This window comes from Sparus aurata, chromosome 22 (assembly GCF_900880675.1).
Source record: "Sparus aurata chromosome 22, fSpaAur1.1, whole genome shotgun sequence".
NCBI classification, from domain to species: Eukaryota; Metazoa; Chordata; class Actinopteri; order Spariformes; family Sparidae; genus Sparus; species Sparus aurata.
This window is the reverse complement of record NC_044208.1, coordinates 14,846,234-14,863,580: the sequence shown is the minus strand read 5'-3', so window position 1 is coordinate 14,863,580 and position 17,347 is coordinate 14,846,234. Positions and strand designations below refer to the sequence as shown.

The following is a 17,347-nucleotide window of genomic DNA, read 5'->3' as shown; positions in this document are numbered from 1 at the left end:
AGAAAAAAGAGCCCACCATTGATTTGAACTAGTCAGGAGAGCCTGCTGACAAGCATCTTGTTGGAAATATTATGCTGTGGGGCTGTTTTGCTGCCAGTGGATCTGGTGCTCTAAAGAAAGTCAATGGAATGATAGAGAAGGATGGTTATCTCCAAATTCTTCAGGAAAACCTAAAATCATCAGCCAGGAGATCTGGTCTTGGGTGCAGTTAGGTGTTCCAACAGGACAATGATCCCGAAAACGCACATCAGACGTGGTAAAGGATTGGCTAAATCAGGCTAGAATTGAGGTTTCGGAATGGCCTTCCCAAAGTCCTTACTTGAACCCCATCAAGATCATGTGGACTGTGCTGAAGAAACAAATCTGTGTTACTGTCCAACTTCACTGATTCTGTTGAGGAGTGGTTAAAAATTCAGCCAGAGAACTACCAGAAGCTGGTGGATGGGTATCAAAAGCCACCTTGTGGTAAAAATGGTCAAGGGTCATTGAACCAAATATTAGAATTGCTGTATGTATGTTTTTGAGCCAGCAGATTTGGTCATATGTTCAGAGAAACCTATAATAAATGTATTTATATTTATTTATAAATACATCTATAAAATCTTAACAGCAACAGAGTACAGTTTCATACTGAGGACCACTTGTTCATTACATGCATCATCCTGCATAGGTAAATTCCTGCCAATGAAAACGATGTTGGGTCCCCGATATGATGACCAGGTTCCAGAGGAGAACAGGTTTCACCCGAGCATGCTGTCCAACTACCTAAAAAGTCTAAAAGTAAGTAACTGTGTGAAGACTGAAGTTCTGATTAACATTCTAAAATTAAACACCCCAAAACTCACGTGTCACTTTTATCTTCTTTCAGGTGAAAATGGGTTTGCTTGTCGACTTGACGAACACTACTCGCTTTTATGACCGCAACGACATCGAAAAAGACGGCGTCAAATACGTGAAGCTTCAGTGTAAAGGGTACGAATAAATTCCCTGTCTTGAATCAAACATTTAGGGGTGATATAGACCATGAGATCAATGTCATTCTGTTTGTTTTAGCCACGGTGAATGCCCTTCAAAAGACGCGACTTCAATGTTCATCAGGCTCTGCGAACACTTCATCGAGAAGAATCCCACAGAACTGATAGGTAAGGAAAGCAGAGCTCAACAGATGGATCAGATCATTGACTGATCATGTGCTTCTAGTGCCTGTCTTTTTCTTTTTGCACTTGTCACAATTTTCTTTTTTGCCTTAACAAACTAATAAACAAAAGTTTGTGTTTATAACACTGTAATACATTTGGCAGAACCTGCCACCTCTCTAGCTTCAAGAATTGTTCTGGGAACCATATCGTCCTCTAAGAACGGCTTGTTTATTCACTTACAGAAAAGATGGATATTTCTGAGTTTGTATTACTACATAAATAATAACCTCAATATTTAAATTCTGAGTTTGAATTTCTTCTTCAAAGCTACATAGTGCCCATAGTGCACATTTGAAACAAGGTAGTCCTCGCTTCTTGTCTCAGTGTTTAACTCAGATGATATAAGTGTAACTAAAATCTGTGACGTGCTCTGTGGTTCACCTCAGCTTATGGTATAATAAGAGCATATAAGAAAGTAGAACCCTGAGGAGCAGCTGCTGTAAATGTCTTAGCAGGGTGTTTTCTTTACTTAGACTGCAGGAACAGCTTTGTCTCAGCAGTAACTCATTTGAATCTTGTTTTAATGGCGTGGCACCTCACTGCTCCTTTAGACATTCAAGCTCCCTATCATCCCACTCGATGTGAATTTGAATGCCCGAGGTTTGAACATCTGGAGCGCCTCTGCTTTATTTCAGAAACCATTACTTTGGCTCTCTTATCTTGCAGTAAAGAATATAATTATACTATGAGAAGGCGTATCCTCAAGGATTTACAATTTTGTGACCGTAACATTCCTCTAAGTTGTGTGCTGGCATACAACGCACTTCTCTGTGAGTATTTTAGAATCAAGTATCCTCACAGTAGATTTGCTGAGGTACCAGAATGTCTGGCATCTATATTTCTTTTTAATATGATAGTTAAGTTCATTTATAGTACACCTTTCAAATCGTAAAAATGCAGCTGTAAGTGCTTTACAAGAGAAGCTACAGAAATCAATAACCGAGTTCTCAGGAACAGGAGACGGTAGTAATCAAATGTTTGAGCTGTTTCTTAAAACTATTCATGGAAGTTGCGTGTCATATTTGTGATGGAAGTTTGTTCCAAATCTATCAGGATGCAGCTGCAGCTTTCCTTTTTTTATAGTTTACTTTTTGCAACCTTGAGCAAGCCACCAAGAAAAAGGTTGGAGCAAAAGCAGAAAAGCAATCAGAGAGGTATGAAGGACAATTATTAATCCTTGACAGATTATTAATATGTTAAGGCAAATTATCATCAACACATAAAGCATTGATATTGACGCAGTCGCCGTGCACAGTTCAGTGCCTTCATGGGAGGTTTAAGGAAGTTTTGCCAACATGAGTGGGGATTAGGGCCCCTTTTTTTTCAAAATTTCCCCAAACATTATGTTATTTTATGTTAATTTATAAAATGGAAGTAGCTCAAGTTCACTGAAATGGGCGTTTTTTATCCAGTAGCTAGTAATTGTTAACAGAGCTTACTTGTTCCGCATGTTGCAGCTGGGTTTGATTTAAACCTTGAACCCATTTATTTGTGTCCACATTGAATTTTTTTGAACATAGATGTGTGATTCAGACTTCATCTGGTTTTGTGTGTGAAAACACATGTTTGGAGCTTAAGTTTAGATTATTCTTTTAACCACATGTTTTTTGTGATGCTAAACCATCACCAGTGTGGGACTGCACTGGCCCATTAGTAGCATTACTTTATCTCTCCAGCAGAGAGCAGCCATACTCTAAAGTTAGACCAGTGGAGATGGAAGTAAGCCTTCGTGTTTAATTCACAGTGCTCACACTGTTTTTCCCAGTGAGCATATTTTATATTCATACAGTTAAACTCTTGGAAGTGGACCTGTGTTTAAAACCAGACTCAAGTTTTGGCACAAAAGTGTCATCACCAATGACTGTCTTGCACGATCTATTTATCATACTAATTCTACTTTTATGCCGTTGGACCTTTTATATATTGCAGTGTTCATATTGATGTACTTTTATGCATTGTGATATTTTTGTGTAGTTGCTGTTATGTGTGTTTTTTTTTGTTTGTATGTTTACCTCCCCAGGATCAACACATGCAAATTAGCTGCTAGCTAACACTGATGCAATTACTTTTAATTGCTGTCCTTTTAAAAAATAGAATATCCATTACAACCTTTCCTTCCGCTGAGGGTCACAGAGTAGCTCTGTGTAGCACCTGGAGGTGAAATGGTTCGCTCACGTGTCATTGTTAAAGACTGAAAAGGTGCAAATGCACTTTCATAATGTGCATGGCTCCTAATTAACCATCCTTGAAAAAACGAGACAAAAACAATTGTCGTGCAAGTCTCTCCGTGGTTGGTTTTCTAAGTGTGGGAGTTTCACATGAGAAACAACACTCCTCTCCCACTGAAAACTGTGTAGGTGATTTTGAGGTGAAAGGACATCAGTAGACACCAAGCCTAAACTCTGACTAAATAAATATGGTTTAAAAGGCTGATTTTGAATTGTGTTGTCTGCATGTGGGCTGTTTTGCATTTGGAGTTTGAACTTTGTGGAAATACTCTTGTTAGTTGAAGGCTTACTGTTATTCATCAGAATGTACTATCTTTGGTTTCTGTTCAATCAAGTTATCAAATCATGTTTTTCTCATGGCTCATCGTTACGTAACAGTCTTGATGCATGTGAAAATGGTTTCGTAAGCAGCTAAGCAAAGCGTTGAATGTGACAAATAGGCCAATTTCAGCTTCTTGTAGATGTAGTGGTATGGATGTGTCACTGAGCGGATATGTCACATGAAATTGTTGTGAAATATGAAGTGGCAAGTGGTTTCGGATAACTTAGAAAACAGTCTCACGGTTTTTCTGCCCCAAAAAAGGTAGCTTTGTTTATTTCCTGTTTTAGACATAGACCATTACAGTGTAAAATACTACACTGGGCATGATGGACTAAAGAGAAGTTGTCAGAGAGGTTGCCTGGACATAGATCCAGCGTGTAACCATGGTAAAATGATCCCAACTTCATATCTGCTGCATACATTTTGCCGGCTTGGAACTCTTCCAATTTATTAAACGTTGTTGAAGAGGTCCTTGAATTGACTACAGACCCCGGCACTATTATAGCTCAGTTATATCCGCTTATGTCTCCTCTTGGACCAGTTCCAGCTTGACTTCTTGGCATTCTGTACTGTGTTTGTTTGTTGCTTAATCCTCCTAGAAATAAAGATGTAATTTCTTCATCTTGTAGGCAGTGGATCAGGAATATCTTATATGAGGTTTCCAAAAATTAAGCATCATCCGTAAGGAGTACGCTTGATTAGCATAAGGGCTGCATGAGATCCCTTAGTGTAAAGTCAAAAATACAACATGTGGAGCTTTGATTTTCTTTAACCTATTCAGCATTAAATTAGAACTAAAGCTTCACCTTGAACTGGGGCCCACACTTCAGTAATCTGCCCCAAACAACGAACCAAAGAGAGTTACACAGCATCCAAAGTGACCATATGGTTATGAACATTCAGTTTTAACAGCTAAACAGCACATTAAAATAAGATAATATTTGAAGCGTAAAAATGCAGTGTAGCGAGTCTAAGAGGTCAAATATCTTGATTCGTATTTGAGCAGCGCTGCCTAATTTTACAGTGTGATCTGAGTTTGGCATTCAGATGCTGCTTTCTTCGGGCCAGTGGCAGTGAATGTTGTATTTGTAACCTGGGGTGAACACCTGTTTAACATTGTCAAACTGGACTTTCTGGAGTTTTTTTTGGGCTGCCACAATGATGTGAAACATGTTGAATATGTACAATTTACAATCTGGATGAATGCATCCCTACTTTCCAAGCTGGGCGACAACAACCGATAATAAAAGGCATCCGGGAGCAGTTTATGTTGCTGCCAAAACATCCTAGCCCTTGAGGCTAACGTTAGCTAGGATAGTACCGTTGACAGAAACTCAAAATCTCACCTTCATTTCTCGCTGAAGAACAGAAAACCTATGTTCACCATGTCTTGCAACTCATCCAGACTTGTTTATCTTTCTGGTATGGTTTTTTTCTCACTGCTAATCTTAATTTTGTCAACGTCTACTTCTCCCCAAGAAATTGCATGAGGAGGATCAGGTATGAGCCCACCCTCAGTCTGCAGAGCCATGAAGCCAGAGCACTGAAGCCGTATTCCTGCTGCTGCACAGCAGTGTTAACTTTATATTCAGACTTATTGATATTGAACTGGTCATGTGTGCATATTGCGCCAAATTGGACACTACACTTCCTCTGATCACCAGCAACAAACCTGCGAAGTGTGAAGTAGATCGGATGAACTGTTCTCGAGATATATGAATAACATACAGACAGAGATTCCTTACTTTAAGTAAGATAGTAAGATTGGACTGTAATGTATTTATTGCTGGTACTTTGATATTGGGTATGTAAACCTATATGATTTGAGTTGTTTCTTTATCCATTTATCTCAAGCAAGTTATATTCTGTGTTGGTTTTTGTATCACTTAAAACACGTAAAAAAAAGTTTCAGAAAGGAGAAGACCATTAATGCTTACAAAAACACTTAAATCGCCAAACATATTGTTCACAGATCTTTTAATCTCTCAAATGTTGATATCAGTGGGGTACGCAGGGATCTTGAAGTTGCACTTTCACACTGGTGACAGCAGGGTGCTCTCTTGTACCTCACACTCCAGCGTCTTTTAACCCTGTCCAATTCTGTTGTTGCCTACTAGATCAAATTGCTCCAACATCAGAGCAGAATGTGTGAATGTCATCTCATCAATGTCCTGTCTTTAGCCAGCTGGTGATTAGGTTTTGTTGTCTCTGCGGTACACATGTCCAAATTAGACAGTTGGGCTGGTAAATGTGATCCCCATCCTCTGACGTTGCTTCATTTCATCTTCATTATCCTCGGCGTTGCCAGGCAAACGTCCACTGTTGGGGAGATATCAGAGTCAGATGGTTGTATTTTGTGTTGTGCGAGCCCTACTGTGCACCTGCCGGAGGATGCTTGATGCAGATTATCTTCTTAGCTGAACGTTCTATTGAAATGGCGAACAAAATTTAACTGTTTGGGCTGTTAGCTGATAGTGTTGGTGTCTGTTTGTGTTTCAACAGACGATTCAAATTGACTTTGAAAAAAAAAAGGGTGTGATTTCTCTTAGTTTTTTTGTTGATCCTGTGCCCTTTTCTTCCACCTCCTTCAATGTTACCTAAATTCTTGGATCCGTCTGTGCAACAGCTGACTGTTGATGTGGCCCCCCTCTGAGCAGAAAGAGGAAATCTGCCTGTGATGCCCTCGCTCCTAACATGGACCCTGCCTTAGTTCATCTCAAAGAGGACTGATGTTATTGATGTGAGACGGGAGCACATTGGATAAGATTGTGCTTAAACCACAGTGCTATTGAAACAATGACGCCACACTTGCATTATGCAACATTACATTTTGTGAGGGCGTAGAGCATAGATGAGGGGGAAAGGAGAGATTGGTGATATGACTCATGAGCATATTTTGTTACTATTACCCTTCTAAGAGTGTTGTGCGAAATGCTTAAGATTAAAATATAAATGTAAATTCTCTGTTTTTGACCACTGTGCTGCTTTTTCTCCTGAAGGTGTTCACTGCACGCATGGCTTCAACAGGACAGGATTTCTGATATGTGCATACCTGGTGGAGAAGATGGACTGGAGGTAAGGGCCGACCCCCCCCCCCCCCCACAACACTTGCACTGCAAAGAGTTTCACAATGCTCACAATCGTCTCGCATGACAGCACAAACAATACAACCCAGGTGGCCTGCATCGTGAATCTGATTTCAAAAATCTCCCACCCCTGTCAGTGATTTTTTTTATAAAAGTCTGCTGGTTGGCATATGAATAATTTAGAACAGTGGAGCAGAAGAGGGGGTGTGTTCATTGAGAGGTGGAGCAGCTGTCTGAGAGAGCAGAATCCCGGGAAGCTGTGGACATGCTGATTAAAACTATCCCTGCACCCACTACTTCCTGTGTAATGAATATTCTGGGTGCATTTACAGTTTCAAATAATCAATGATTGGGGATTTTTGTCATATGGCCCTTGAAAAATGCTCTTAACATTAAGTGAAGTGTTTTGGTGTAGCATATGGCTAAATTTATGTTTAAAAAAAGTAAAAAAAAATGTCTACTGTACCAAATGTCCACTGTGTTGCACAGATATTAACTGACTTAAACATGCTAACCAGGTAGCCCCGGTCCTTCCTAACTCCTATTACCATTTAGTACCTCAAGAGGCGATGGTCTGATAGCTTCCGTATTTTCAGCTGCAACTTCACTACTTAGTCTAATAAATAAACAAAATAAATTCACAAAATGTCAAGAAAGGAAATCTTTTTAAACCTATTTTCCTTATCAAACAGAAAAATGTACACCTCTCTGTTACTGAACTAAGAAGTGCTTAAGAGCCGCTGTAAATCGCCTCCATACTGTATGACCTATTTTCAAACTGGCATCTGTAGGACTCGGGAGTTTGTGTACAGTTTCAGCTTGCTGAGCCCAGTTGCCTATGGTGTTATGTTGCCCACTGTAGTTCTTAGCCTTGCCAGTTTTAAGATGTCCAAAAATTGTAAAAGAAATCACATCACTATTTCCTAGAGCCCAAGGTGATGGCTTTAAGGTTGCCTGTATTCTGACCCAAACCCTGAAAAAATTCACATAAGAGCTGAAACATTTGTTGGTTAATCAGTTGACAGGGTAATCAGCAGCTTTAACGTTTAAATGTGATTTCTCCTTTTCCTACGTTTGTATACAGAATTCAGAAAACAACCGTCTGATTAATATGTAATGAAAATTATCCTTAGTTACAGCTCCAATTCAGTCAACTATAGTTGAAGATTTGCTAAAGCATCCAGTTCTCACCTTTTGAGACCCTGAAATCATCAAATGTTTTCTGTTTTTCTTTGAAAAAATCTTTATCATCGTTGCAGTGCTAGTGATGATAACCAGATCAAATGTGAAATACAGTAAAGCAGAATGTAGAAATAATTTAACAAGAATACATAAAACTCTTTAAGATTCCCCATCTGTGTTTGTGTCTTATCAGCGTCGAGGCAGCTGTGGCGGCTTTCAGCCAGGCCCGAGCCCCCGGGATCTACAAGGGAGACTACCTCAAAGAGCTTTTCCGTCGCTATGGTGATGAGGAGGACACGCCCTCAGCCCCTGCGCTCCCTGAGTGGTGCTTTGACGATGAGGAGGATGGGGAAGTGGACGATGACGGTAACGCTGTGGGCCAGGATTCGGGCCCCAGCTCCTCTGGGTCAGGGCCCGGGAAACGAAAGAAGGAGAAGCTGAAAATGGTGAGACTTCCGGGGAAGCTTCAGGAAATGGACTGTTAAGTGGAAAATCCTTCGGTCCCTCTCCACATGACATTGAGCTCTTGCAGGATGATGTAGGGTCTATAGGGAGGCCTCTCTTCTAAGTGAGAGAAATGAGACTCTTGTGTTCAATTACGTTTAATAACCCAGTAAATTTGACGTTTAGATTCACCAACACTTTCCATCTCAGCTCCTGGCAGAGGTATAATTTTGATTAGATAAAAGCCGCCCCCCTGTCTTTATGTAAAGCTCTCATCAAGGCCGTTCGGTGAAATTAGAAGTGTTGAATCATCTCCAGTTGCCTATAATTAGCTTTTCTTCTGTTTACATTGAGCTGATGCTCTCAGCCAAATTAATTTTTAAGCTTAAATTTAAATAGAATCGCCAGCTTTTTCTCAGTCAAAGGCAAGGAAATGGAATAGACAACAGCAAGAGTGTTTGATCTGTAGAAAGTCAATCAAAACATTGATTTGTTTTGTGCAAATCAGTGAATATTAATTTGTCAACATTATTGCAAAGAGTTTACTGAAAACCTGAATTGAGGCCAATCTAATTGTTGAGTTATTCAGCAGCTCCTCAAGGCTGCATCACTTCACTTTCATTAAGGAATACTGTCTCTTGGTTGAGTGGCCTGTCTCAGAGTCTAGACTGGCTTTGGCTCCCACGAAAAGAAACACAATAGAGTCTGTTCAAAAGTAGAAAAAAGTTGGCACAGCATAAAAGCAAACAATGCCTGTAGAGGTATATTAATTGCAAATGCATTCTGTCATAGGCCCTCCTTAGATTTCTAATGTTTGATGATACACTACTCTGCTATTTTTGATAAATACTAAGATTAATAGAAGTGTCACAACTGCCCAAATCCACGATTTGTTTTCAATTTTAAGGTTTTTTAGCACTGATGGCTATGCTATTTGGATTTGTAAAAATCAACAGATCATTTAACTTATGTCCCGACTCACTCACTTTTTTTAATTCTTCTGTAAGTTAAGAAAAAAAGGTTGCAGCAAGTTCAAATGATATTCATGTAAATTAAGATTCCAGAGCTCAACAAAAAATACCACCCTTCAGGGATTTAACATTGAACAGCAAAATAAAAGTTTGGTTGTGCAAACCTTTTCCTTTCCAAGCAAATCATTAACAATGTCCTAAACATCTCTGATGCTGACAGTTACCTTTAAACCAGTCACTGTTTGTCTTTGTGCATCTAAGGCCAAATGTCTTGAAAGTACACCTGCAGGCTACCAAAAAGCTAGCAGTTTTAGAATGGTGCTAAAATATTGCCGTTGAATTAGATGATCAAAACAAATTTTGTTTAAATTACGATTTAGAAACTGTGACACCCATAAAGTTCTGTGGATAATTTGCTTCTGTAAAGGGGAGGTCATGCTGCTGCAGTGTGTGCATTGCGAAAGTTTCCATGTCTCGCATGATATTACTCTTAGAATCTCCATCATATCCAAGCAAAACTGGTACTTTAACAGAAATATCCCCAACCAAATCAATATTTAAATGAGACGAATCGTAAATCGTATCTAATCAGGACCTTGTGATTAGAAGTCAGTCAGTGTCGGTACACAGCTCTATGACTCACTGAATTTCAAATTGCATTGTCCTCACCTGGCTGGGCAAACAAGGTTTAATTTGCTGTTAATTTGTCCTGATTTACAGGTAGATAAATGAGATGAAGCAGCTGTTTAATTCTCCTAATACTCCTTAGAAATGGAAAAGAGGAGGATGAGATTAATCTGAACCATGACAGAACTTTCCCCTCTGAATGCAGCCATTCATACACAAATCATATACACTGATGGCACTTTGGTGACATATATTACTATTCCACATCTGTTTCTGTTCTAACTGGCACATATTATAATCGTACACCGGTAAGCAAGACTCATCTATGAAGGAATGATGGTTGAAAAGGTCATGCTAAAAGAGAAATGAATGAGATTAAGAAGTGGGGTGAATGATCAAGAATCCTTTTTAAGTTGGAAAAGGAGTGCTACAGATGTCACCAGAGTAAGATGATAACTAAATAAACAAAGGGCGAAGGCAGTGAGGGGTTCCGGAGAGAGGCTTCAGTAGGAGTAGAGTCTCCTGTGAGCTGAGGCGGAAGAACAGCACTTATCGATGTGGATTCATAATATAATTGAAGCGAGAGAGAGGTCAAAAGGAAAAGCTGGATTTATAATTTTTGTACCTGTTTTTTCTGCACACAGTGATTCATAAAGCAAAGAAGCAGCTGTTTGGAAGCCATCACCGGCATATTAAAATGTTTTGGTTTTTTTTCTTGTATGTGTGGGAGAGTGTCTCTTTAAATTCAATTCAATTCAACCTTCTGTTTTCCTTCGTTTTGACTCCCAGGGTGCAGTGTTCCTTGAAGGCATCTCAGTGAAAGGCGTCACGCAGGTCACCACACAACCTAAACTGGGAGAGATCCAAAGAAAGTGTCAGGACATGGCCGAGTGGGACAAGTATGAAGAACCTCTCTTTACCCTCCTCACAGCCCTCTGGGAAACTGTGTGTGTGTGTATACACGTGTGTGGGTGTACTGTACTGTACTGTACTGTGTTGGGAGTGACTCATTTGTCTTTTTTTATTTTTTTAGATCTTGACACTTTCAGACAGGCGGCAGAGTCAGGAATAGATTTTTCTTTTCTATAGAGATGCGCAGCTGCAGCTTCACTGCTGCATCTTGTAACACCCCACGCTGCTATTTCCACAGTTGTTGGTTGTTAATTTTTTTTGGTTACTGCGCAAGTGCTGTAATACAAAAACGTTAATGTTATTCAATTAAGCCATTTAGAGGTTTCCAGTGAATTAAAGAACGATTCAGTAACCAAGAAGAGAACTTAATAAAATGTTAATGAGGTAAAAAGATCAATATTTGATTGTTCGATGACAGAAAGCGCAGGAGTCGACCTGAAAATAAAGCATTACAGGTAAAGTTTCCATAGAACTGCACATATTTAATTATCTGTCATGATACTACATTTCGTTGCATATTGTCTGAGAAGTTAGTGCAATAATAATTATTGTAATTTAAGACCATTTTTATGCATACAGTACACTCTTTCAAGGAATGTGCAAAAAATATATTGAAATGTCTTTAAAACATAAAGAATAGATAAAATGAAACCACACAACCAAATCATTGAATAAAATGTGTAAAAAACATAAAAAAACAGCACAAAAAATACCATAGGTAACATCGTAACCTACACAACTGGCCTATGCCATAGTGATCATTTATACATGTGTGCTGGTGTGTCTGTATGGTGGTGCTGAGCTGTTTGCCAGCCGTAGTTTTCCCGTAAACACACCGATCTCTGACTTGCAGCTGTGCCTCTGGGCTACGCAGAGTGGACAGGCAGAGTGTCTCCAGGCAGCGCTGCCACTCCATAAACACAGAGCTTAAACAACTTGTTTTCCACAAGCCCGCTTTACCACCGGGCTGCATATGGAGGGGCAGCCAGCCATTCCAGCCTGTCCGCTCTCTCTAGCCCAGAGACACGGTCTTAATAAATCTTAGGCTCGAACCAGGTCTTTTCTCTTGGGAGCATTTATGCGTGGCTCTTAATTCTCCTTAGTTCTAACAGCAGAATTGCATCATTCTTAGAGTTTGACGCACTCAAAACCAAAATCTTACTGAAAGATGCGCTGGTCATGTTTGTACATCATGTTTTAACAGTTGAGTTGACATGAAAAGGATGAGTTCTATAAATTCAATAAATTAATGTCAGTCAGAAGGATCAATATAAGCTGTGTGTGTTCGTTGTTGTTGCAGGTCTGGTTTTCCTGGAGCTCAGCCAGTGTCCATGGACAGGCAAAACCTTCGTTTCCTGGAACAGAATCCATACAAAGTCAGCTGGAAAGCTGACGGCACACGGTGAGTCCATTGTTCATGGGTTTCTTTACAATAAATGCCTTCTTGTCTACATTTGTCGATACGGACATCGCTCTTTGTGTCTCTGACCTGACTGATTGGCTTCTCTTCCCATTCATTAGGCTCCTTTTTGAGATTCAATAGGTGTATAGTGAGTTTGTGTCCGTCCGAGTTGTGTGTAGCTGAGGTGTTAATTTACCTTTGTGGGTTGTTAGAGAAGACTGAGAGAGAATACTAATGTGAATCCTGTTGCTTATTAGGTTTTAATCGCAGCACCTTCATCTAGCTAATCAACCTGGGTGGTCTTTGAATAGCAGTGGAGATGTGAAATGGCTTCACTAATGGACCCACAGGAGGATCAGTGTATAGCACTTCTTCTTTCCTGTCACATTTCTCGGAGCAATTCTCGTTTGCTCTTGGCTCTCCCATCAAAAGCTAGTGTTCAGGGGTAAAAAATGATTTTAGTATTCCAGTGGCGTGTAGTGCTCTCTCGCCCTTGTGAATATTTAATGACTGTGGTCAATTTCATAATTTTACATACCGGTGCTTTAATTTCCTGCAAGAGCCAGACGACTGGAGTACAGATTTGGCCCCTGACCAACATGCTGCAGATGCGTGCGATCGACTGCTGTCATCTACGAATGCTTGAAAGTGTTGTTGGAAAGTTTTTCTCTTAAATGTATACATAGAGGGATTCTGAGCTCTTCCTCTCCCGCCTCGAGCTCTTGTCCATCACCCTGTTTTTTCACCCAGCTACTCGAGGAGGCTTTCTTCCGTCATGAGAAAAAGGGAGAGAGAGAGAGAGAGAGATAGTATGCGGGGTATGAGTCATCATCACTCTACTGCAGTGTAGGTGCTATGTTGAGAATATGACCTGCTGCTTTCCCGTAAATTTGAACACTGAAGCAGTGAAATACAAAAGTTAATTTATTATAAAAAAACAAGAGTCGCGCCTCATTTCATACGATATGAAATCATTTCTCTAATGATCAAAACAAGATCAACAATGGAAGGGAAGTGTGCGAGGTAAAGGGCAGCTTCCCTGCTGTATACTAGTAGTCCCAAATACATAAAAAATAAGTTCCATATTTAAACACAGCTGCCAATTTCAAAACAAATAAAAATGTTCCTATCAGAAGATTTGTAAAGGGCGATCTGCTGATGCTCAGACTGACAGCTGAAGTCCATGTGGTCAGATTGTGCCCAAAGGGTACAGCTAGCTGTGTTTCATATTCTTCTAACTTTAAAATACAAACGGCATAATGAATTTATCCAACCACCAGCTATCCAGAGTGTTGTATGTTGTGCAGATTGAAAGCCTTCTGAATAAATGTGTGATTTAAAGCTTTCTACTGTTGATGTACATTCCCTCAACTTGATTTTGGGACTGTAGCCAGAACTTAATATAAACACTGATCAGAGCCTCCTATTTAATATCGTGCAGGTTACTCTTTTTTAGGTCAGTTTTTATAGTATTTCACGGCACATTGTCCCCAGGGGATGGGAAACTGCCATCGGAGAGTGTCGTCGCCATGAGGTTGTGTACTTGGTCCACAACTGTCTATGGATGGGGTGGTGTGTGTCAAGTGGCGTCCATATGACTGCCACAATCCGAGGTTTCCCAGCGGGACGTTGCATTTTTGAAGAGATGATCAAATCTTATTCACTTCACCTGTCAGTGGTTTTAATGTTGTGACTGATCAGTGTATTCTTTTGTGCCATACACCTCTTTTGTTTCCGAAAACAATTAAAAACACATCACAACACTGTTGGCAGGGTGCTGCTTTATCATGACAAACAAGAGGTAGGATAGTTGATTGGAGCCAAGCCAATGCTCTCTTGGATGCTGAATGTTTCTTATTCCATGAAAATAGTCCCCAACAATTGCAATACTTCCTCCAATTTGAGAAACCTACACTGCCCAGCCCTTTATGAATGACTAAGCTTCTTAATGCCTCTGCAGCGGCGACAGCCGTGTCTGAAGAGGCATTATGTTTTGGGGTAGTAAACACAATATCTCAAGAATACCCTTGAGGTAATTTCTTCAACTTTGGTCCTAATGTCGACACGGACTCACATTTTTGTCCAGTAGGCAGCAATTCATAGGATAATTGTTGCAACATTTTACACAAATGTCTAAATGGATAAAATTATGTAGAGATGACTTCTGTGTGTCATCATCATGTTCTGCAGAAAAAAATTCCAGTCATTGTTCAACACCAAAGACAGATGTAATAACAGATTGATAATCTAACTATAATTTTGTCAGACAACTTTAAAGATCAACAGGGAAACAAGCAGGTTTGGGGTTGAGCTCTGAAAGGGGAACCAAGACGTTGGTGGAACAATTTGGAGTTTAGTCTCACCAACACATGTTGTGCTTGCGTCTAATTGAGCAAAATTTAATACATTTATCCTTGATCTAATTCAATGAAATAGTGTGTGTGTGTGTGTGTGTGTGTGTGTGTGTGTGTGTGTGTGTGTGTGTGTGTGTGTGTGTGTGTGTGTGGGGTGTGTGTGTGTTTGCGCGTGTGTATGTGTTACAGTGGAGATAAGAGGCTCTTGAAAACATGATACTCTATATTTGTCATTATCATACATAATGTTAATGCTGCCCTAAAAGATGCAACCCTGGTTTTTATGACCACTCAACTTGATTTCCAGAAATCTGGTGGCTCCATGTATAAGGGGAAACTGGGAGATGCACTGTGCAGTGAAACTTTTCCAAACCGAACAAAAGTATAACAGCGTTGAAAGTGTTGGCACATGCGTGTTTTTGCGGGTTCTCCAAACATATGCATCTCCCAACTCCTGAGTTCTAAACTGACACTATTTGGCAGAAACTTGAAGTTGCTTTCTACTCCCCACTATGTGTAAATAACCCCAGAACTTCAGCACATTTACATGGCAAAAACTTTTATTTGTTAGACAGAAAACTCTGACGACTCTGTCTGTGTTTTGCCGGCATGGTGCCGCCTCCTGTTGGTGTTTGTTTCGCTCATTTCTTTATCATAACATTTTTCTGAAAATTGACACACAGCAGGCTATACGGTACGTCTGACAGTCTTTATAGGAACTTCTTCTGGCCCTTACTTGGGGAAAGCTTACCGTTATAGTTGCATATTGAGAGTGAAGAATCTTTATTCTGTCTGTGAGAGACAGTCTGTTCTTTCCTGCTGTTGATCTGATATTATTTAATTCGAGTGAACTGAGAGAAGCAGATCGCTGCTTTTTTTTTTTTAAAGCTCGTCTCGCCCTGAGTTTTGATTTTATCAGCGAAATAGCCGCATCTTTCATACAAGATTGGCTTTTGTGTAAAGCTGAATTAGCACAAAAGAAGTGGTAATGAGAGACAGTTTTGTTAAAAAAGAAGGGAAAAAAATCCATCATGGTTTTATTTTATTATTTTCTTAGATTAAAATTCCTCAGATGTGGTTAGTCATTGAGACGGGACAATATCTCAGATTGAAGGACAACAAACACAAAATGAGCTCTTTTTGTGGTGTCAGTGCAAATAAGGAAGCGAGGGATGCACAAATATGATTGGGAAAAAAAACACCAGTTTTGGCCAATATTGACCTTCCACCAGTGTTGTGAGCATTACTTTTGAAAGCAACATGTTACATCAAAAAATCACTGCCATTAAAAAGTAGCTTGTTACGTGACAGAGTTACCTACTAAGAAAAGTAACTTAGAGTTACTGCCTGTATTGTCCGGAGGATCAACTCCACGGACATTTAGCAGCATATTCGACGACCAATAATCCGTAACTCTGCAGGTTTAAAATAAAAGGAATCGCAGACGTAGTATCCCCTTCACAGCTCTTTAATAAGCTTCTAATGCTTGATTAAAAAACATGGAGTAGAGCTTTTGTGTACCTGTGGGCCGACAGGTGCGTAGTAGAAGACCAAAAGAAAAAAAACTCTTGCACACTGTTCACCTCACTTGAATTTTTAATGACAATGTTTCGGTACACAGACCTTCGTCAGGTTACCTCAGATACGAGCCTGATGATAGCCTGATGAAGGTCTGTGTACCGAAACATTGATATTCAAAATTTGGTGTCGGCACATCAACAAATTGATTCCACTTTAATCACCAGTTCCTCTGCTCTGTTTATCCTAAAAATCTCTCTGATGATGAAAAAGTATGAATTCTGATGAATAAACTGTAATCTTTGGAGGACTTGCAGAGCATCAAATAAGATTCATGAGTTTTTGATGTTTTCGTTCATTTTCGGCGAGATTAACTGATTGCAGCGGTGCAGCGTTAGCTCAATTTGTCGCACTCGCCGGGCATTGCAAACAGTGAGCAGAGAATTTCTTATTAAATGCCCCTACTTTCTATCCAGTGGCATTTTTTGCACCTGAAATGGATTTTTAATAGCGAATTAGTCTCTTCAAGGTGGCCCAGAAAGATTTCCCTCTCTCTGCCTGTTGCCTGAGGGTCTCATTTAGGTATTACATTTTCTAAATCCCTCCAGCTTTCCTTTGTTACTTGGGCAAAGATAAGAACATTTACCATTCCTGTGCAAGTCAATTTTACTTTTAAAATGAGTAATTTCCTGTATTATTTCATACAAAAGCACAGTTTTCTGCAGGAAAAAAGGTGAACAACAACGGACTTGCTCTCGGGCCCACAGGAACGGTTCAGCCCTATTTTTTTTTTGGCCGCCGAGCAATGCATCAACATGTCTGACAATCTAAGTGCCTTGCTCAGTAACGAACAATACAGTGACAATGTACTCAGCCAGCCCACCTTACCTCAAAATATTATCCAGCCCTCCCTGATGCACAGAGCCTGTCACCACCTGCTATCTGCAAAAAAGGTGGCTTCTTAATGGGCTTTGGAAAAGGACAGCAACATCAGTGGATTTGCCAAGAGGCGAAACAAAGTCAGTGTTGGGTTTTTTAATCATCTCGTTGTAGAGCCTTCTGTCAGAGGTTGATTGGTTTGTGCCCCAGAGAGGAGGAAGAG

At 40.0% G+C, this 17,347-nt stretch overlaps 1 protein-coding gene across 1 annotated transcript in view; it reads left to right on the top strand.

Moving 5' to 3' along the window:
• The window catches only part of rngtt (RNA guanylyltransferase and 5'-phosphatase), a 100,507-nt gene that overhangs the window by 1,923 nt on the left and 81,237 nt on the right, over window positions 1-17,347 (top strand). Inside the window, exons 2-8 of the mRNA XM_030406042.1 lie at window positions 671-780; window positions 869-972; window positions 1,054-1,142; window positions 6,749-6,824; window positions 8,211-8,463; window positions 10,849-10,958; window positions 12,272-12,373. Of these exons, the coding sequence (XP_030261902.1) occupies window positions 671-780; window positions 869-972; window positions 1,054-1,142; window positions 6,749-6,824; window positions 8,211-8,463; window positions 10,849-10,958; window positions 12,272-12,373 (844 nt within the window). The remainder of the gene's footprint in view (window positions 1-670; window positions 781-868; window positions 973-1,053; window positions 1,143-6,748; window positions 6,825-8,210; window positions 8,464-10,848; window positions 10,959-12,271; window positions 12,374-17,347) is intronic.